This window comes from Haemaphysalis longicornis, unplaced genomic scaffold, assembly GCF_048455015.1.
Source record: "Haemaphysalis longicornis isolate Haplotype H1 unplaced genomic scaffold, Haemaphysalis longicornis Haplotype H1 scaffold_5, whole genome shotgun sequence".
NCBI classification, from domain to species: domain Eukaryota; kingdom Metazoa; phylum Arthropoda; class Arachnida; order Ixodida; family Ixodidae; genus Haemaphysalis; species Haemaphysalis longicornis.
Genome location: NW_027526385.1, coordinates 41,215,209 through 41,238,280, shown reverse-complemented (window position 1 = coordinate 41,238,280; position 23,072 = coordinate 41,215,209). Strand labels below are relative to the sequence as shown.

General features: G+C 45.5%; 1 protein-coding gene across 1 annotated transcript; it reads left to right on the top strand.

Moving 5' to 3' along the window:
* The first annotated feature begins 784 nt into the window (after positions 1-784).
* LOC144138096 (uncharacterized) lies at positions 785-16,630 on the top strand. Its single transcript, XM_077670187.1, has 10 exons — positions 785-943; positions 2,659-2,708; positions 4,113-4,151; positions 7,012-7,041; positions 8,758-8,854; positions 9,520-9,653; positions 12,156-12,200; positions 13,884-13,919; positions 14,853-15,012; positions 16,498-16,630. Exons 1-10 carry the CDS (start codon positions 877-879, stop codon positions 16,500-16,502), a joined length of 663 nt encoding a protein of 220 aa, XP_077526313.1. The 5' UTR covers positions 785-876; the 3' UTR covers positions 16,503-16,630.
* The last annotated feature ends 6,442 nt before the right edge of the window (positions 16,631-23,072 follow it).

The window sequence follows — 23,072 nt, the reverse complement described above, 5'->3', positions numbered from 1 at the left end:
TCATCCTAGACGTAGTCGGAGCCACGTTTTCAGTTGGTAAACACAGTATTCACAAAAAGGATAAAGCAAAAAAGAAGTGCTTCCAGTGCTTCCTACACAAGGGGAGGTAAACGTGAAAACATCCGGTTCCGTATCTGTGCCAATCTATTATCTCGATGGTCCCGTGCACGTGTCTGAAAGAAGACGTTTTTGCGTTATATTTTGCTAGAACCTTTTGTTTCAGACAGTTCATGATAACGCGCGAATGAATGATAGCGAGTGCAGTCTCTCCGTCTACTCATGTAAAGGCTGGGTACGCTAACTAATATCCTGGAGTGTGGCATGAGGCGTGATGTATGAGCACCATGAAGTTTTTCAGAGAGGAACCAGCAGTAAGCCTTGCTCCGGGTTTCATACCATTCACTTCACCGAAGGTTCAAAAAGCATTCATTTCGGTGTATCCTAGTTTTGACACTTATGGTCGCGCTCAACGTCTGTGTCCTGTCAAACACCCGGAACGCACTGCTTTCGTGGTGGAATAAAAACAGGAAAAAACATTGAACAGACCACGAGCTCTGTTGCCCACCTGATGCAGAGATCCGTCGCGTGCATAAAGACATGATTAGTGTTCAGATGGTTGCACTGCGTGTTTTTAGAAGCTAAAATGTCACATTAAAAAAATCAACGACGCTATGAAAAACAGGGTGTTCTGTCAAGCAGCAGCTAAAAATATCTCCACTCGGGGTTTTGATGTGGAGGGGGAAGAATTCAATGAGCACGTGTTTTGTTCGGAGGGGTGGTATATAAATTAAAGCTTCATTTACCTCCACAGCACTGTTACCACAGTGGACGTCGTTTCCTTTCCTACCAGTACGCAGCTATCTGCAAAAAGGCACAATGACTTCTGCTTGCTGCTTCGCCTTCCTGGTTGTTGTGGCCGCCTTCGCGCCGGCAGCTTCTGTCTGTAAGTTCACCCGTTTTTTTTTTTTCATTACAATGCATAATCTACAATTCAACAATTTTCAGGTTGTTATTGTCAACTCTTGCCAGTTCATAAGTTGGTCAAAAAAGATCAAAATCACATTGAGCGTCTATACCGATATTTCCCATTATACTGGGCGTCTATGCCGAGCTCACCAAAAGAAGCTTATAATTTTGCCTTCTCTTCAGCTCTATGAGCCTACAGGCTCGTTCTAAAACAGTTCATTGTTTTTGTTCTTTTTTAACTGGATCTTATTATATCCCAATCTGGGAATGAGGTAAATATTAAAACTAAAGTGAATGTTGGTATTCTTATCGAATTGTAGTATTCCTTGCCATAGTTCAAATTAAAATGCCCTTTATACGAGGAACGTGTGTTCAAAAGTGCGTTTTTCTTTTGCTAGCTCATGTTATTTGTATTCGGTGCAATAAAATGCTACACGCGACAAATTAAAAGTCCCAATTCTAATCTACTTCGTCATAAGGTGTTCTAATGACGTATAATGTCTTACAAAGGGAGATATTGTTTCAAAAGTGTTGAGAAAGACAACTATTAGTGGAGATTTATAATGACAAACATGATAAAATCGAGTCGATCCCCGATGTTCCCTACGCGTGGTGTAGTTGGGCCGTGCTGGCGTAGTCGCGTGAAGAACAGCACAAAAGGCAATGCTTTCCTGGCGGCTGGTAATGAGTGCTACTCTGCGTTATAAGTGCTCTCGTTATTTATATTTACGCTGCTGGCAATACTTTCTGTACAAATAACCTCACAGCACGTAATAAATCTCTGCCTGTGAATGTATATCTTGGTTTTACGGCATATAACAACACCACTCCCAGAGCAATTCCTTATTTTATACGGCGTCATGGTCTTTTACAACATATCTCCCTTGCGTGGTAACGAGGAGAGTAAAGTTTTTTTTGTCGTTGGGAATTCATTCGCAGCGAGAGGGGTAGTCCTACAGAGCACCAAAGTATTTTTTTTAAATGTTTGCGGTTTTAGAAGTAAAGATTGTTGGATCCGGGAGGGGTATAGGTGATGGGGTAAAGGAATTTGGTGAATTTTTTTAAAGAAGGGAGCTGATTTTTTACTGAGGCTGCAGCACAGTATTTCTGCATTCTAGTATAACGAGTAACGTGATCACAAACCAATAAATAAGGTAAGTACGTTACTCGTCAGTAGTTTTGGGACGGTAAAAAGTAATTAACAAGAACTTGTTGTTGGGCTGGTTGCGTATAGCTTTACTCAAGATTTTTTCTGTCACCTCTTCTATGTTGGCCTTTTAAGCGTGGAAATGGTGTCGTCGAAGTAACCAGTACCTTAGTAAGTTACAAAACAGAAACGTTGTCTCAGTAACGGCGCTGCGTGCAAGTTTTTGCTGCCAACGCTGCTAAGGGGTATAAATTATTTAATTATGCATGTTGAAGTTATTGCTCCTTTAGGTGCTGAAAACCGCAATCAAGAACAGTTGAAGCTTTTAGCAAATTTACAGTTCAATAAAACACTACAAATTATGGCAGGAAACGCGTAAAGGCGTATTTTCGCAACCAACAAGTGCTTTGGAAAAACATTTCATAAAAATTACTAATTGATTTATCATTTTAAAATAGGTTAATTTTTACTACTTGTGGAAATGAGTTATTTTCCGCGCGTTTCTTGTCTTGTTGCACTAACAGGCGGTTTTCCTCTTTTTTCAGCTACCAATTGCGCGAACTTTGCCGTGAGTGATGTGTTCAGCATCAGCAGCGTAAGTTCGCCCATTTATCAGATCGACTACTTTTTCAGTTTCGATTTACTTAGCCAAGTTATACCTATTCCACGGAGTTTATCGCTAGCCGTAGGAGCCATTTCCTGCTCTTGCGAGTTGCGAAAGAGAGATTTAATTTTCGACTGCGCTCAATGACCGCCACCAGTCCTGCGATTGACAGTTACGAAGTATGCTTTTGTTTGCGTCAAAACCTACCACCCAGCATGTCTAACTGCCGCCCCACTCAGTTATGTTACGCAATGTGGCTCAAGACTGGCGCTGCGTCACTTCTAAAGCTATGACAGCATCTTCATTGACAATTTTTCTAAAGGCATGGCGTAAAAATTAATGGGCAGAAAAACTTTTACTTTAGGAAAGCAACGTCCTGAAAGCCAAAGAATGTCCAGTTTAAAATTGCCGTCTACTTATGAATGACCCTGCTAAGCCAGTGGCCGTTGAACTAATATTTGCACGAATATAGCAATGTGTATGCGGTTGTTCACACATGGTGGTAGGTGTGCTGGTGCCAGTAGAAATCGAGTTGCTGACTTTCTAATTCAAGTTATCACAGGAGGAAGCGATGGTCAAACTCAAGAAATCCTCCAGGAAGCGATAAAAAATACGAGAAGCCGAGAGGCCCAGTGAGCTTGGCGCAGAAAGCATAGCTTTTGATTTATCAACCCACACGGAGGGGATGCAACAACACCACCTCCGCCCCCCAAAATCGGTCTCTTGGCGCGCGGTAACATCTACTGTTCTTGGAGAGCATCGGGATACTCGGCTCGGGCCTTCAGGGCAACGGACGTCATTTAGAAACTCGCAAAGGTTTAAAAAAGCGTCCATCAGGTACTCAGACTTATTTCTGGGATATCCAACAGGCATCAATGAATGAAGGAAGCCAAGCTTATCGGACTAGTAGACGCATTTGTTTTCAACCACATGGCGCACGTGACGCCTTTCTTCAGGCTAAGAGCGGACGAAAAGACCACAGTTTTGGCAATTATAAGAAAAGTGTCGTACAAACAAGCTATCAGAATACCATTTACCTCCCCTAGCGAATGCTGAAGGCATTAAAAATTCATGACATCTTGGAGGAACTAATAAAAGAAAAAAGAGTTGCCCTGCTTAAGTGGCTGACGAAGAAGCTGGCTGGCCGTTCAAAGTTTACGATCTTCCTACATCCGGCAGAAATTTCAATTCTACGCCAAATACGAGATAATCCGAGACGTCCGACGATGAACAAACGTTGATTCTTGCCTATTTAGTTGACGGAGTAGTAGCTGAAGTATATAAAAGACGTTGCATGTTTTCGCTGGCGTGATATTATGCCATCAGTGCAAGTCTCCATTTGTTAGTATAGTTGTTTCAGATTTTTCTGACTTGTTTTCTTCTTCACTTTTTCAGTGCCTCGGAGGTGTTGTGGACATCTGCAGCCCAACTAACGTGAGTTACTGTTCGTAAATGCAACGGCAAAAAAACTAAATCGAAGGTTATCACAACGTGTGCAGGTCTCGTTGAGCTCCACTTATTTAGTTCAAATCTTGCAGCAGAAGCTTCCAGAAGTAATAAATATCAGTTTTAATTACGGTTGCGTATATCAGCTCAGTACATCACCGAGCGGCCGCTCACAAATGACCTTCGAGTATATCTTCAAAAGTGTACTTACAGTAGAAGAAAAAATGTCAGGCCTGGAACATGCTGAGGGCAGAATGCAATGGGACCCCCAGCATGAGTTTTCACTTCCATTTATAGTGGAATGCTACTATAGTTACATTCAAGGAAAACATCCCATCTGCACTTTGTAATGTGTCGTCTCAGAAATCTATGAATTCGGTTTAGCTCCCGGGCAGGGGTACTTGCCTTGCGAAGATACGCATTACATGTGAGCGAGAGAGAAAAAAAATGTGGTTGTTCCCTCTTCCATAGGAACCGGTAAAACACAAAAGTGAAATTTGCCTTCACAGGAGCAGTTGAATGTTTATTGTGCATCCATATAAACTAGCCCATCGCTATTTATATTTCGTCAGTATGGCACCGTTATACCAATCATTGTTAGACACTCGATTGCATGCGCCGCAGCATTGCGTAAATCCTACTTAAACCAAAGGCACTCGCAATTACCATCCGTGCGAACGAAACCAAACGGGTTGTCAGCGAATCGTTTGGTGAACACACGGTCCGCTGCAGCGAAAGGAGCAGCGGACCGTGTCACGACTCACGAGCGCGACATCCGCAAGTCGGCTTCTCCGCAGCTTACGCTGCGCGTCCCTCGTACATGTTGGCAGTGGCATCAAGGCGACAAATGTCGGCGCTCCTTAGCGTCATGGAGCACTACTTCGCTTCGCCTCTTCTAGATGGCAGCACCATCTGAAAGAGACGATATAAGGAGCGTTTGTCGTCCTACTTGCACGTGTGTTCATAGCGCAGTCGGGAGCGTGTTACGTACCTCCTGTTGCGGCAAGAGAGTTCGTGGACGCGTGGCTCGAATACCGGCGCAGCCAGGTCAATGGAAGTTTTTTTGGCGATGTCATTTCCGTGACGGATATGACGTCATGAGATTTCGGTGGACCCCGGCATAAAACGCTGTCATGTTAAAAATCCTTTATTGGACACCAGGCACCTCTGGGTTGGTTCAGAGAAGCGGGTTAAAGGAGGGGGTAATATGTATGTGAACTCTCGAAGTAAGAGAGTCTTGGTTTTGTCGTGAGCCTTGTGAGAGAGGGAGGAATATTGTAGGTATTGCGATATGAAGAAGGGAGCTTAGGCATTTTCTTCTTCCCATTCTATTTTAAATTCTCTTGTTCTTATCCCTATGGGAAGAAATAAGGGGTTCTAGAAATAGGGGTTGAAGGAAGAGATAACTTAGATAAGAGATCTTTACTGAGCGAAAACTCTTATAAGTTTACACAAATCTAGTGGCAGCCAGAAATGTGGTGCCAACTTCTATGAAAATTGTAGCAGGGTTAAAGAGCACCGAATTTGTGCAACTTAGATTACAATATATACAAAGCTTTTCTATACTGCTGACATAGAGCCATTTCAAGTATAGTCTAGCGTTACTACAACCTTCTTTTTACTACAACAAAAACTGCAGGGCATCACAGCTACTAACGCTCATCTAATAAAAGTTTATTTCATCAAACAACACTGTGTAGTGCAATGGCCTGAGCACACAAACTGTAACAATTTCAGTTCGTTCCGCCTGAGACAACGATGTAACTAGGGTTTGTTGAAGTATTCAGTAAAAATATGCCCTTGCCGTTTAATACACTTTGTGGAAATGTGGGGGTCCTTGGGGGCGACCTAGTCAGTACTCCGGCGTAAGACACCAAGCTAGCTCCCAGCGTGTCAACCACACGGGCTCCCGAGCTTACGGCAGCCCAGCGAGGTTCGCCGATACGAGAGCCCAATAGACAGTAGTGCCGAAGCACAGCCGTTTATTTGGGAACTCTCAAAGCATGCGAGAACAAGGCTCGACGGCGTTCACGATTCACGCCGTTCGGGTCGTGATCGCAAATGGGAGGCAGGCACTCACGCCGTGCAACAAACAACAGTTCCCACCTGAGATACATGGTATCCGCCACCGCCGTGCTGTTCAACCGATCCTGCCCCGACCGGTCCCCCGGTGAGACTCTCCCCGCCCTCCACGCGCACACGATCGCGCCGCCCGTGCGCCTATGCCCCGCACGGACCCGTGGTGCCATCTCTCGGGGGACGCCGACGAACCAGTGGAGCGCCGGACCGGTTTCAGCGCAACGCGTCTCCCCCGAAGCGCCCGCCGGCTCGGGATCGCGGGCCGCGGTTCTCCACGATTCCCACAATTTATGCACACTAATCATACTGCACTGATCGAAGGCTTGTCCTCCTAACACACCCGCGCGTTGTCAATATTCCCCGCAAATTGCTTTAGTAATTGTCACTTTGTTTCCCGGTGCATTCACCGTGCCTCCGTGGTTTTACTTTAACAAACACGATACATGCCTGATTGCAAACAAACCTATTCTACTCATGCATACGTTCCTAGTTTGTTCCTAGGCATTCACACCAGAATGATAGTTTATATCATTGGAATCCCTATAAGGATTATTAGCATTATCACAAGCATGCTCACTAACGCGTGGCCAGGAATGATCCGTGGGGACCATTCTGCTTATTTAATTAAGGAGGGAATTAACATTCTAAGTGTGCCTATTTCTTCGTATGATAAAACACCCTTCCGTATTTGTTACAATTTGTGTTCTCAATATTATATTCAGAGTCAAATTGGGCTACTTTTTCTTTTCTCCTTATAAACAATTTACAGATTGTTCCAGGACTCACCAGACTCCTGAGGGTAAGCGATTTCCAGATCATATTACGACGCAGTTGAAATCTTGAGCTTTCGCGTTTCCAGGTCTTGCTTACATTTTCTACGTTGGAGCAGTTTCAGAAAGCACCTGTAAGCCCAGAATATTTTAGAGTCAAAGTTTTGTTACTCCAGGTAAAAACTGTGAAAACGCTTTGTTTATCAATCTGACCTTCAAGGACAACCAAGGTCAAGGCAGAGCCTCTTGCATTTACGCAATGAAAGAGTTTGGTTCCTCTTCCGCTCCAAGGGTAACGGGCGGGGAGAGGTAGGTAAGTGGGTAGAGTGAGGGCGCGTGCGATCAGAAAATGATACAACGAGGCGCTGGCTGCACACAGTTCACTGAGTGCTCGCGTCTACAGCGCTTACCTCGCCGACCAGCGTCTGTGTTTTGTTTTGCGGTTCAGTTGCTTGTGCGCGCTTTCGCTGAGCGCCCTCGGCACGAAAGTTGAGCTTTCGTTGAACAAACTTGGTTTAACCGCTTTCAACCATGACACATTTTAGCGCGCATCACTTTGGCGCCCGGTACAGGGGTTTCGCGGCGGCGAAGACGTCCGCGTAAGCGAGCTCCCGAACGGGCCACCCCAGCAGAAAGAAAATGCAGGAGCAGCGCCTGGCAAGAGTGTGACGGTGTCCTCTCAGCGTGTCGCCAGGGCTCAGTGTCTCGCTGCCACTCCCTCACATTTTCGTCATAAGTCGCCGGGGAGGAGCGCCCTCCCCGTCACACTTTCGCCAGCGTTCCTCCTCCGTTTGTGGCTCCTCTGAACAACGTGACGTTTGCGCGGGAGATTCAAACACGATTTGCAACAACATGCTCGCCGGTGGCGTCGCGCTGCGAGTTAACGCCAGAGTAGCGTTCGCTGATCACGCGATCGCTTCCTGAGACGCAGCAGATATGCGCCGTGACCGAGTAGATTGCCTGCGCACAAATTTTGGATTAGGGAGTATAGTAATCGTCATGTGATTTTTTTGCTCGTTTCGCCTTATTACCGATGCAAACACCAAGGCCGATTATTTTCCGATGAGACAAAATTAGTTGCTTCATATTAAACGTTTTAGCGTATGATTTTGGGAAAGCTCATTCGTTGAAACAAACCTCTTTAACATGCTATGATGAGTAAGGTAGTGTTTTTGAACAACACGAGGTGGACTCCGACATACTGCAAATTTGGTTAAATAGGCTAAGAGCGCTGCTCGCATTGGTTACCGCTACCGATTGACGCCTTCTTTTTTCGCAACGGATGCTGGCAATGTCGCGCGGCTGTGAGGTCTGTTCTTACCGCAGTTGTCCGGCATTTTCCAGTGCCGAGAAAACAACATCATGGCGAAAACAATGGAGTCTTTATGTAAAGTGCATCCGCTAATTCCGAAAAAGTTTTGTTTCTGTAATATCTTGTTTTTATTGTTTTCCAAAGGTGTTTTATTGTGTTCTCTTTCTCGTTTTATTTCCGACGATTCGGTTGATCACCCTGAGATGAGACCAAGCGCACGTCCCTACTTTCAACGCCCTCATCCTTTTCGTTTCGTTTTTGTTTTAAAACGAGCATTACGACGTTAAGCAATGGGGGGGGTATAATGACGCGGTGTATAATTACGTTCACGAAACAGCCCTCTATAGTATCTTTATCACCTAACTTACTCAACAACAAAATACCAAATAAAACTCACCTAACGGGCTTTGTTCCGATCTTTATCCCACTGTAGTGTGTTCTGACTGGCATCTTCAACACGGGAACACCGACGGGAGTGCTCAACGTCTTAGGACCGATAATAGGATCATTTTTCTCCACTTTCCTCGGAAGTGAGTATGTTACATTGTATGCATTTGCCTTCCTGCTGTAACCGCCGCGGTGGCTCAGTGGCGAAGGAATTGTGCTGCTGAGCACGAGGACGCGGGTTCGATTCCCGGCCACGGCGGCCGGTTTTCTGGTGAAGGCGAAAAGCAAAAACGCCCGCGTGCACGAGATTTAGGCGCACGTTAAAGATCTCCAGGTGGTCGAAATTAATCCGGAGCCCTCCAAGACGGCGCGCCACATCGCCTGCGTTGCGTCGGCGCGTTAAACCCTACATTCAAATCAATCAAATCATCCTTCCCTCTGTAACAAGTCTCTTTGCGGATTGCGGCGCTTATATTGTGTTTACTGCTGCAAATACAGACAAAATGAAAGCAATCGCCCATCCAGCAAAAGAAACGTACCGTGCCCTAAAGAAAAACTAAAACTAATGTGTTTTTTTAGTTATGTGGTATATTGCAAAACCTCCTGTCCCGTTTTCTCCCAAACAAATCCAGAAAAATGTCTCCCAACTTCAACGATTCGATATTGTAGTGATATTGTAGCTAAATGTGCAAACCGTGCGAGTATGACAGTTTTAGTGCAACATTTTTGCCTAGCACGTCTAATAGAGAAGCATACTTGCGCCATTCCTTTCTGGGTAGTCAGTTTGGTTGTTTTTTTTCTTTCACAGCTTTCTCGAGCATCTTGCCCCTGGGAAACCTGACCCTCTGCCAAGGACAAAACTGCACGAACTTCTTCAACACGAACGTCAGTTGTAACAGCAATATCACCATTCGAGTGCCTACCGTTGGAAACTTCGCTTCGGTAATCGACTTGTTTCGCACGTTTAAATATTTTTATTCATTCTTTACCAAGCGATGAAAAAGGCATGACGAAACAGCCAATTAAATGAACGTAAGGCAAACTATGATGTTAGGATGGCGAACTCGGCGAGCACGCATAATGACGAGGCAATGTATTAGGAGTAGTCCATCCTTCACTCTTCTTAAGCGAAGCTTATTACTCCAGTTAGAAACACAGGAAGCGCCTGGTAACCTCCCACTGACCTTCAAGAATGCGCCTCGTGCGTTGAAGGTCAAGCAAGCGTACATACACTAATGTCGCCTGCCACCAGAAAGTTATAGAAGGGGCTGGTTGCATCTAAGTACACTGCGCTTTCCCCCCAAAGCGGCCCCACACCGAGCAGCGTCTGTGTTTTGTCTTGCCGTGCGTGTTCACTGTAGGCTCTACCCCGACAACTGAGCTTTCGCTCGACAAATGTCCTTTAACCGTGTTCAGCTACGGCATATTTATACCTAAATTCGATGTAACATCTGTGTCGTGAGTAAAAAAACGTTTCTGGTCATCCACCTGCAATTGGTGGAATGGCTAACGGGGTTTTTTTCGAGTCTCCCCTATGTGTACGGTGCGTAATGTGAATGGTCTAGCTATACATATCTTCAAAATAGGTATACCTCAGAAGACCTGACATCGGCAGCGCTCACTTCACTCTGTGGCAGAGTTGCGACATATGGTTTCACGGCAAAATGCAATTACAAGTGCTGTGTGACTCAGTTTCCCCTTTTTATTTCACGGCCGTTTTTTTTAGTTAACCCAAGACTGCCCTTGACCAACGAAACTGTTTTTAACGCCTACAGCTTCATTGTGAAACACTATGAGTCGCAGTATGAAATATGAAACTTACGTTTGCGAATGTTTTTATCAAGACTTTGTTCATCTTAGTCGACCAGTGATTTGCCGTAAGAAATTAGAGGTTTCTGTCAACAAGCTAGGAAGTTAATTGTGACGTTAACCGAGAGACAACACACATTTGTATATAAAGCGTCCTGTCAACGCCTAAATCAGTGTCTTCTTGATCTTCACAAAATACCCAAGAGCCGTAATAGGTATATATTTATTTATTTGTTTTATTTTCCTCCGGGATCTCCAACAGAAGGGTCGTTACATGAGGGGTGAGTATACATGAGATTGGCAAACGCAAAATAGGATGTGCGACAAAATAAAACAATAAAAATTGTAGGATATAGCTGAAGGGGAAGAAAGAAAAAAGAAGAAAGGAAAAAAAAGGGGGGGTTTGAACAGGTACAGTTGCTTGTGGACGGTGGAAGAAATTATTTTTCGGTTGTACAAGATTTCACTTTAGAGGTACAAAACATGGTCAAGTACAAATACCTGAAAATAAACACGCCGTACGAGAAAGACAACATTAGGAACCATTATATAAGAAATAGCACAGGCTGTCACAAGGTTCTTTGCAATTTATTAGGGTTCAGTGATGGTTGGCAGTGATTTTTTTTAAAGGTTTCTGCATCCTTAATGCTAACAATGGTGTCTGGTAGGGCATTCCATTCCTTAGCTGTAGGAATAAAGAACGATTCTGCAAATTTAGTAGTTTGGGGTGAGTGTATTGTATCAGCATAGTGTTGCAATAACGATCAGAGAAATGGCGGCGTGGGGCGACGCAAATTCTCGGTGAGGATGAGTAATAGAATTTGTGAAATAATGCGATTCGCGAAGCATTTCGGCGGTCACTAAGAGGAATGAGCACGGCACGTTTCTTTAAGTCTGTCACACTGGTATTCTCTTAGTAACCAAACGAAGTGCATTAGTTTGGGAGATTTTACATTCCATTGCGTGATTCTATGAACTGAATACCGAACTTGTAATGGAAAAGGTTGTCTTCACACATCATATCGGAAAAAAAAAACATCCAACAGCGCCAACTCTAGCCTTTTCTCATTCCTATAGGGGTTTCGACACGAAAAAAGATTGAGCTAATGATAGCATTTCTCATTTTGAAAGGAACTGATTTCGTCATTTCTTTAGCGTGCATGCCGTACGTGTGAGTGTGTGCTAAACAACCAGCCTGCATGCTTTCCAGTATACATGAGTATGTCGGTAACGCGGGATAATCACTATGAACCTAGTCATGTTCACTGCACAAGAAAAGTTTCTTGCACAAACATTTCACACTGCACTCCTCTTCCTTGACCTCACAATATTGAATAATAGGTAGATTAGGAGGCAGCGGAGAAGAATTTCGCTTTATCCTCCATTGAGAATCTAAACGCTGATCCACCCTTCACGAAGAACTGCGGCGTGTCGCCGGTTGAGGCGATGAGAGGAATTATAATCTTTCTCCTAAATGTCGATGACAACGTGATCTCCTCTTGTCAGACTGGGGCAGAAAAAAGGTGTGTGCGCGCTTGCGTGCACGGGAATACGCTCAACCCTTGACCACAATTTATGTGCTTAGCAATTGTTTTGAACTACACTAACCCCAATTTCTTTTCGTTTCCTGTCTAGTGCTTTGGAAGCCTCAATCTCTGCACCATTGGATCAGTGGCATCGGTATGTGTGCTTGAATTTCGCCTCACCAAAACTATGATACCGTTATTTATTTCCTACCTTATGGTTAGGTTAGTTGGTTGGTTTGTTGGTTTGGTGTTTGATGAATCAGGCGGTGCCAGCCTGGCAAGATGCGCCGGCAATTGCTCCCTCCGAGCACCGCCTTCACTATGAATTCGCCAGTCCCGTCTCCCGAAGGAAGCTAAGAAGAAGGCTCTACACCTTCCTACGCAGCATTCAGTGGCCCCAAGGGAAGACGATGGGGTCCAGAGTGGTGCGCGGGGCTGCCAACTTTCGCATCGCTGAGAGCGGTGTCTTCTGCCCTGCAGCATGCTCTGGACAGCACATTACGTAGTTTTGCACATCCCCTAGCAATGCCCACGACGAGCACAGATGGGGATCGCACGACGTCCACTTTGAATAGCCAAGCTTGTGGTTATTTGCACCGCAGGCATGCTGGAACAAAACATTTCGGTTAGTGCCTCTGGCAAATGTGTAGGACGGCGAATAACTTGATTATTTGAAATCCAAAATATCACAACGAGTTAGGTAATAAATGAAAATATCTTTCACTTGAATTCCCCTGCGAAATAGAAAAAAAATCCAGGGCCATCTACACTAACGTAAAACCTGGGGAGGGGCGAAGCATGCAGTGTATAAGTGTATTCTTGGCGCCTTGGCGTTTTAGCCAACGGAGATGAAACCGTTGGGGAGCAGAGGTATACAGCTTTGCTCTAAAACTCTCTTGTATTTGAAGCACGAAACTCTCTAGCGTGAGGTGGAAGCGAGTGTGCCGGTGTTTTTTTTTTTTTAGTACGCGTTACTTTCTAGCGCGAGGAGTAAACGTGTTTCCCGGTGTTTTAGTACTGTGACTACATGACACGACGATTAAGACGACGAAACAGCCCCAGCCCCTAAGGGGCTTCGACTCCAATGAAGTAACGTTAAAATCACATTCTTGCCCAGCAACAAAACGACACCTTGTATCAAAATCAAGATACAAATGAATTCTTAGCGCGGAAAATTGTCGAGGTTGTCGTACATGTAGTACTTGCGAGTGTTTCGGAGGTTAACGAAAAAATTCGGCCCGGTCAATCTGATTGGTGAGGCGTGGTCTGGGGTCTGCGCCAGCTGTTCGCCTTCGGTGTCACGACGCGGTTGTGTGTTGATGACCTCAATTCACTTCACCCTTCCCTCTTTCTGCGTTTCCGCCAATTCCTTCCCCCTCCTGGCCACTGTGTCCTCCCTAAACATTCCGTGATGTTTCGACACTAAAAATGTCCAACAACGCCTGATTTTGTGCAATGACGCCAGTACAGCCGGCGCACTAATATTGAAGGAAAACTCCGGAGCCGAGACAGTATCTCAACTGTTCCTCTAGGTCGTCTAAACTTCTTAACGTTGTGGTATGCAGTAGCCTTGAACTGCAGTATCCGCCTTACTAAGCCCCCGACGCGACAACGGGTAGCACATCAAACTGCATAGGATACAAGATCAACGCGGTCGCTGCTGCACGATAAATACTTCTGTTACTGAAGAAATTGTTCAAATATTACATTCAATTTTCCCCTTTGTTTCTTAGAAGTGTTGTGAAAGAAGGTTGTACAATAAACTTCAGTCGCTTTCGTTGCGGAACTCGGATGATGTGTACTTACTTGCTCACGCTTTCTCCTTTCTTATTTTCAGCCTCAAGTCATAACCAGCTTTGTTAACGTGATTACCGTAAGTTCACTCCAATTCGCAGCTTTTGGTGAAATAGGCTTAGCAGGGGACACAAAACGTCGGAGCAGGCCATAATTTTGTGAAGCATGAAGCCATAACGCAGTGCACGGCACTCACTGTAAGAATTGAATATTGGGGTAGAAATGAATGCAGCTTTTTTTTTTTATCTACATCCGCTCTCGCCCATTGAATGCAGCGCTTCAGTTGGCCCCAAATCAGTCCTGTCGAACGGAAGCAGATATTGTAGACGTGCTAATTAGGAGGACAGTGTTCTAATTAGAAAAAAAAGAAGTTACAGTTATTTCGGTTAACAAAGGCAAGCGCACCACATTGAAGAGAGACCGTAGCAATGCACAGTAGACTCCCGCTAAGATGAACTCGAAGGGATCGTAAAAATTTGTTCGTATTATCCGAAAATCATCTTAAGCGGAGGTTTTTTGCCTTCTGGACGTTACAAGAGAGCGAAAATGTTGTTCATCTTAACCAAGTTCGTCTTAACTGGAGTCCAGTATATTATTATTACAATGGGCACAGGTCTGGAATGGGACAGGAAAAAAGCAGAGTTTATTTGCCTCCTGACCGTTCGTTAATGTGCATTCCGTTCACGAGACCATGTGTATTTCTTCTCATCGCTTTGAGTGCCCTGACTGCGAAAGTGTTTGTTAAACATGGGGGAAAATTTACCGCAATACTTTGCTTGCAGTTCCGTTTCCCCCTGACTTGGACTGACTTCCTTAGGAATTATCAGTTTCATCTCTGGATTATGCTGAATGTCGTTTCTCGTGTTTTTGGCGAGACAATCATTACGTTGTTTGCAAATGTAACATTGTCTGTCTCACTCATAGGAAGCAATTGTTTTTTAAGCGTAACAACGCTGCACCTCTCCACGCATGACGGATTTATTCATTGTCGTCCTTTATCTTGCATCTTTAGTGCCTGCTGGGCCAATTAAATCCCACTCAACTGTTCAACATATTCACCGGCGTGGTTTGCACACTTCGTCAAGGGCTGAGCGGACTGGGCTCTCTGGCTGGACCGCTTTCTGGTCTTGTATCGGCGCTCACCTCCGTCCTGTCTTTGTTCTTCTTCTTCTGTAAGTTGTATAGCACCTCGTCGAAGTTTCAGCCACTAAGCGTGCCGATCCAACATTAGTTGTCGGCCTTTGAGATACACCGCAACACTTTTGCCTTTTTTGGAAGGTGCTTTCATGACGTCGTCAGCAACTGCATCCTCTACTTGGATTACGAGGTCACAAAATGTTCCAACCAAATAGTACTGATCTACTCCTATAAACCTGTTCCAAAGATATTGCTCTCTTTCTCTGTGTAGGCACTGTTTCTGCGCTTCTACAGCGTCACTGGAGCTATATGGTGGCTCTGGGGCGGCTTCTTTTCAGCTGAAACAATAAATGCTTGCGACAGCCACTTCAAATAAGCAAAATCATAACAAAACTAAGCCAGCCCCTTGAAGGCGCATCTGTTGCGATGAGCAAATCACGCATGGCCGCTTTGTGCTCGCGATAATTACCGTATTTTCCGGTATATAAGTCGCACCCCCCTTAAAACGATAGTTTAAAAAAAAAACGTATATGAGTCGCACGGGTGTATAAGACGCACCGGTGCACAAAACGCACTTGTTCATCAGGTATAAACTCCTAGAGGATCAGTTCGTTAGAAAGTGCGGCGAAAGTGCAAGGTTGCGGCGGCCGCCGCCTCTGAACTATACACATGCATCTACCGTCCAAAGTCTAGACAGAACTAACGTATCAGAAATGGTTTCTTGATGCACAGGTGGCATGTACTTATAGACGGTGTTTAGGCTAAACCATTGAAGCCTTCTTCCTGCGACTCGCTAACGAATAATTCATTCATTTATACCCTAGAGCTGTGTCTCTGATTGAGCGATCACATCACGCAGCACACAGGCACCTTTTCGAGCGCGGACCACACGCTGCCGCCACGTACCGGATTTATTCGATACATAAGACGTACCAACAAAAATTAAAAAAAAAAAAAAACGCGAGTTAACATCGGGAAATACGGTATAGCTTTTTAGCAGTGCTTCAGGGCTCGAGGGAAATAGCGAAAGAGTTTATGGGTACTGTTGCAGGGTATCCTTTTATTTTGTTTTGCTGCAAATATCGCTCAAGGATGCACAATACACGTACATTACTGAAAATGATCAAAGCTTAAGCTTCGTTTCCGAATCCACAATTACGGCAGGTTGGGATCAAAGGAGGCGTGACTTCCCGCTTCAAGATAAAACCACCACAGTAACAAATCTGTAGAGAAAAAAATCACTTATTTAGGGACCAAAAATCTTCTGACGTCCAGGTTGAGATTAAGCAACCACGCTTACCTCTACGAAAGATTGGCTTGCATAAAGCAAATCGCGTTATTTCATAGCCACAGTCGTAGTGGTCCCTAGCAAGGGGAAACTTTTTTTAACGATAGGAACGACCAAATTTCCACTAAGACTTGGTCAGATTATAGCGTCTAGCTGGTAGAAAATAGGGTTTTCAGGCGGTAAAGTTTAGGTTGTGTATTTCAACTAACCTTGTGTCTTTTCACTGTTGCAGGCTAACCAGTTGTACTGGGAAAAACAAAAGCCGGCGTTTTCTTCCTACTGCTCTTCATCGGCAATATAGCGCACATGTTTAGCATCAATAAAAGGAGTTCACTCCAAAAGAATGGTTACTAAGTTTTTCAACTAATCATTGTATCAACGGTTGAATTACGCTTTATTTATAAAAATGCCTCGACCTTAACCCCGATCGTGTTTTTTAATTGTAGTAGGCTGTTGTACCAGACGTTCTACCTGAACATTAGTATCCTCGCCATTACATTGGTAATATAGACAGGATCAATGAAAAGGTCTGTGCCACTTAAACTTGAGAAATATTTGTGCACCCGAGTATGCTACGACCCTTCGAAACATGACACAGCGACAACAGAAGAGAACATTTTTTTAAACCGAAACTTTCGTGGGCTCACTGGTGGCGGTGTCGTAACCAACACCCATTGCAAAAAGCCAAGTTTACGCAATCGGAGGGCACATGGGGATTATAAAACAATAAAAAACTGTTCCCGTGGTCGTAATCGAACCTGGGTGCCTTGTTGTGAAGCCGACGTCTATCTGATTGCGCCATCCCGGCTTTTTTTCTTTGTTTCTTTTTTGTTGCAAAAGTCCGTGATGCAATAAAAGCAGCCTACCATGCTTTGTTGGCGGAAGCTACTGAAAACGTCAAATGATGACAATTCTTGAAGTATTGGCAATATTTAGGCTTCAGGATTTTCCACCTTGTAGACCTCAGGTAAATCATTCACTTCCCTGAAATAGGCGCTCACAGTTTGCGCATTGACGTCCGCGTGGGACACCAACGTTCGGGAACGTCAGAGGCTATACACTCTTGAGAGAATAGTCACGTCAAACGGTACTCCGTATTCGTTATATACACAGGGAAATATGATTCTATGGGGTGTCAGCAGATGCTCTTTATTTAGGGATCTCATCAGTACACCCCCAAAAAATGGCACCCAGCACTCCGTCTAAACATGTTCGGTAGTTTCGGGTTTGAGGCAGAAAAGGCACAAGTTATTTCAAGCCACAAAAGCACCTCCCTCGTCAATCCATGTCTTCACAGGAAGTGTTTTAGTTGGACATATTAAAAAAAAAAGCACGTTTGCCCGGCGGCTCGGATTACCAGCGCTTTCACCCTGGACAAACATTTTGTCCTTGCCCTGCAGAGTACATTTCTAGGTACAGAGGTATAGGAAAGATAATTTCCTTTAACTTTTGTTCCAAACCCTTTCTCGAAACATTTGACTGGTGGTAAAAAACTGCACAGAAAGAAATCTAATTAAGTCAATTACTTTTATATTCTCTAATTGTTGCCTATTCCTCATTGGAAGAGGACATGATAAACTGGGGCAAAGCATTCGACAGTGTAAATTAAAAAAGACTGCGCTAAAAAAGGGTCTCCTCAATCTTTAAATAACATAAATCTATTAACAGTTTACCTTACTTATGTATGCAATCGCCCGAGCCTTCTTAGATTCACCCTTCGGAAAAGAGACTTCCGCTCGTACGTTCTCATGTTGAACTCCAAATAAAAACACCAAGAATACGGTGAAACCTCTGCGCATAAATACGATAACAGTGAATAGTTTGCATCACAAACCACACTTTAGCTAGAAAAAAAAAATACTCATTGCAGACACTGGAACTTGCGGAGACGGACAATACGCGGCCGCCCCGCCTTGTGGCTCTATCGCGAGGCCTTAGCGTTTCGTCATGACAGTACTGACTGCCATCCCGATAACTCCGAATCGGATACACCCAGGTACCGCCCAGGTGTCGTGGTCCAATTTGCGCGTTCAAACAGTCGGTGTCGATTCCCAGTTTTCGTGCCAAAATCCTGCGCACTTCTTCCAATTGACTAAGCTGCGGGTGACATCACAAAATTCTTGTGCGGAGTATGGCCACATCATCAGCGTATGTGAGCGGCTTGACTACTTCGCATGCATGCAACAGGAAACGTCGTATATAGCTGCCATTTATAACTTTCTAGCAAAAGGGTCCTAGGAAAATAGAAAATAACGGTAAAGCAGGCACCATTTCCTCATGGTAGGCAACACTGGAATTTCTCTGTGACACTTTTGTTAATTATTACCTGCGGGAAGCAATCATGGTACGCCATCTCAAAGCCCTTTAAGATAACATCAACATTTATATGCTTCAAAACTGAAAAAAGAATCCCATTGCCGATATGAGCAAAGAAGGTCTACGAATCTACAGGTAGCATGGCTAGTTTACGAAAAATACATAATCACAGGACTGCAAGGCACATCGTGCTACGTGAATGTTTGTTACAATACTTCGACGTTTAATGCCACACGTTTGATGAGACCCGACGACCGTACTGGTTATGCCCTAAATCTCTCGGCAATAATCTACATTAATATATTACAATCTGCATTGGTCAACGTCATCGGTCGATATCCTGTTTCTGACTGCCCTTTGAAAGGCTCTTCAGATTTTGGAATAAAGATGGTGGGCGTGAGGGTGAACGATAGCTTCCACGAATAAAAGAATCAATAAAAATGGCCGCCATGGCGCCATTCCTCCATGCCGCCATGCTCGTTCACTGTTGATACAGGCGAGACAAAAGCGAGCGATTTCGGTCGATCTAATCAGCCGGCGCCGCCCAAGTAGCTCTGTAACGGTGATAAGAGCGCAGAAATTAGGGCTAGTGTAAACTTCCGAATGGGTAAAAGCAAGAAAAAAAAAATTGGCCTCGTATCCGCTCCTCTTGTTGCAAATGTCGGCGAAAGACAATAGTCGAGTGGCGCCCCGGCCAAGTAAATGCCTTCCTTCTCTTTCCCGCTCACCTCTCACACTGTTCGTCTCCCATCTCGCTCCCCACGATATAACACGCTAGAGGTTTGCTGAAGTCAATTTAAATTTACCGCGTTATACTGCTCGATGCCAGCGATGCCAGTGATGCCTCCATGCCAGCGTTGCCGTACGGCGGAGACACGGGTGAATCGGGGCAGTCTGCTTTTAACGTTTATTGAACCACGTTGCCCTACTCCACGAGCGTTCCAAGCGGAACGTGGAACCTATCCAGTGGAACCTTTCGTTATTGTTGCCATTTGATTTCTTAGAATGCCGCCAGCAGCTATAGTAGCGCGGGCAAGAGCAGGCGACGGAGGGAATTTATTTGTTGCAGTCGATGTAGTATTTTAGTTGCTATCGCAGAAAGCAAGCATTCACGAAATTTTAAATAAAGAAACACTGCAAAAATCCCTTATGAATTCATTTTCTGCCTGCGATTTGCTTAATGAATTGTTCTTTTTAAACAATATTGACAGGAACATTGCCACCGGACTTCGACGTTGCGCAGCTTTTGTTTCATTTGGCCGGGTGGCTGAATCGAGTCACAGACAGTGGGTGCTTTCCGCCAGACTTTGTAGCTATGCTCGAGCTGTTGTACTCGGACGTGAGCGTTCGAATCCCTGTCAAGGGGCTTTGAAGTAGTCCGTTCGCAGTCGTTCGTGGTATAGGCAGCGCTGTCCCCTGTCGCCTTTGCTTTTTGTCATTTGTCTCGACTCACTGCTCTGCCGTATTGATGCAAGCACTACCATCCGCGGCTTTCCGTTTCCAGGCATAGGCCCAGTTAAAGTATCCACGTATGCCGACGACGTGTCCCTATTCATTCGGGACGAGGACAGCTATCAAGCGTTTATGCGGCTATTTCATGAGTATACGGTCTGGAGCCCGACTGAACAGGTAAAAAAATTTTCCAGCATTTCCCCGAGGGGAAGAATGTGAAAATGCGAATGCACGAGTTGAATTTGCGCGGTTCGGTAATGTTCGCGAAAGAGAGATCACACACACACACACAACTACAAAGAAAGAAAGATGCATTTATTCACAGACACCTATTTGTGTTGTCGTTGTACTTGATTGCTAGAGCGGATCTCAGCTTTGAAATTTCGTGTCAGTACTCCTTTAAGCGGGTGCATTAGCCCTTCTCACGCCCGATTCTTGGCCAATCCCCCACGTGGGTATGTGCCATGTCAGCGGCCAGGCAGCGCGCGCCCATCTCCCCCCGTTGCCAAGGAAGACGAGGAGATTCCTGGCCAATCCCCACGTGGGTATGTGCCATGTCAGCGGCCAGGCAGCGCGCGCCCATCTCCCCCCGTTGCCAAGGAAGACGAGGAGCGCGCGCACCCGCAGCTGTTGCTATGCGGACGGCGGCGGACGCTTCAGGCTCGCTTAAGAAGTGCATTCGCACTTAAAAAGTATGGCGGCGCATTTAGCACATTTGCGTCTGGCTTCGCGGGTTACGTAGAATGGGTGATGGGTGTTCGAGTACTTGGTGTGGTCCATCCCTCGGGTGAAGTGGCGTCGTAGTACATGGAAGCGCCTCCTCGAGACTGCGGAGCAGCGCCTTGCAGTTGCATCAAAGTTCAGACTTCCCTTTGCAGAGCGAAGCTAGATAATTAAGCCATCCGTCTCCGCCGCGCTTTTTTATGTAGCACGTGTAGTGAAACCGCTGCGCCATTTCACCAGTCAGCTTGCCACGAAGTTTGGGTCGTTCTTTTGGGCGGGCAAGACAGAAAGGGTCGCGAGCGCTGCTGAGGCTGCTCAAGTCAATGGGGGCTTTCGGCCCCTCTTGCTTGCAAACCATGCGTAGCGCGCGGGCCGTACGCGCAGTGTTGGCCCTTGTACACTAAACCGAGTACACAGGGAGGGCGCTGCTGCAGTACTTTCTGGGAACTTCCCGCTCAATATGTTATGACGTACACATCGCCGGTCCTTCTGCTGAGCAGCCGCTACCATTTTATGCGTACGTTATAAAAAATTGCGAAGTCTAGTCTTCCTTGCCAAGCCTAACTTTCAGGGAAAGTACCGCAAGCGAAGTGTGCGCAGAATTGCAATGACCCAATTCGAGAATCAACAGATAGCAAGATCACGCGTCGTCCGTTGGCATCAGCTGACTTCTGCTGCACTTCCGGCTGATGTTCGGGATGTCGGCTGCTTACGTGGCTGGAAAGTTCTCCCGACCTGTGACCATCTGGCAAGATTCGGCGTTGTACGTTCCGCACGGTGTCCGCACTGCGGCCACACTGAAACATTAGAACATATGTATTGTTTAACTGACGTGTAGCGGCAATGTTTTGGACTGTATTAAGCAGGCTATTCGGACTCGCATTTCGAATGAACAGATGTTCGAATGATGTGTTCGTGAACTTTCCGATGTGTGCTGGTGCTTTTGTATGGTGGAGAAATCGTGGTGCCGCACGTCTTTGAGCCAGGCCGCAATGGGCGGTGTTCCCACTGCTGTAGGGTGTCCGGTTGATTCTCATAGTGATTTGGAGATGAGTTGGCCCCGCTAGAAGAAGCAGCCTTGCTTTTGCGCTGGTCTACGCGCTTTATAGTGGTCAGGAGCAACATCCCGAGCGTTTCTCTAATGCCGTATTGAGTGCAGTGTAGTTTATGAACGCTTTCTTTGAACGCTGGAGAACTTTGTTTGAATTGATTTGTAGTAGCTTGTTGCCAACTCCAAACAATTTTTGTGCAGTGTGTAGAATGATCATGTTACATTAAAATCGATTGGATAATTTTCGGTTCTTAGGGCAGCGCTGTTACCACTAGTCGCTGCGCCCTGATATGTGGGTTATAATAAATTCCCTTTACCCCCCCCCCCCTACACACACACACACACACACACATTGCCCCGCCTTTGTTGTTCGGTGCCAGCGAGGTGTAGCCGCCTTGCAAGCACGACCGCAGCGTATCATGCACCCCCTGTTGTGGCGCATTCGTAAAATGACCATAGAGCACCTGTAGCATGAGCTGGTGGCGCTGGGCGTAGAATCTTTCCTCCTGGCGTTGGTCGACTCGGTTCATCAAGTGAGGCAGGCAGGCAGGCAGGCAGGCAGGCAGGCAGGCAGGCAGGCGTTTACGTAGCCCAAGAAAGACTATAGTCGACAGACAGACAGACCAATATTTCGGCGTTTAAGTAGCCCAAGAAAGACTGTAGTCTTTAAAAATGGAGCAAAAGAAGAACACTTCTGGGACCCAGAATGTCGGCGTAGACGCCCAATTAAGGGCGCCAGCGCCCGTCCTGTGTAACTGTCTTTTCCTGTGTCTTGGGCTTGTCCTCCAGCAGCACGCTGGCCATGGTTACCTGCCACATTTCTTGAGAATGTGTGTCCTGTGTTTGACAAATGACGAAACAATTCCATATAGTGTGGAAAAGGTTGTCTTTCTCTTTGCATTCGTACAAATCTTCACGGTGTCAGGGAAAGTCAATAGAGAACGGTTTTAATACTTCAGCAAACATTTCTTTTAACATCTGCTGACACGTCCTACGGTTTGTCTTTTGTTATAAAGTAAGCTACCCGGTCAATCAAGGGTTATTTTTTATTGGTTAAATACATTAAGCGTTTCAAGAGCCCCAACGGTGCTGTATTCGTTCGTGCTATGTCGATAAACCCACAGATACGATTTTTTTTGTGTGTGTAGGTGTGCTGCACCTAAAGACTAACGGCACCGTGTAATGGCGCCAACTGAGCAGTTCACGAACAAGAAGGACGTCAAATAGATTTAATTGATCACAAACACCTCAGAGGAAGCCCTCGC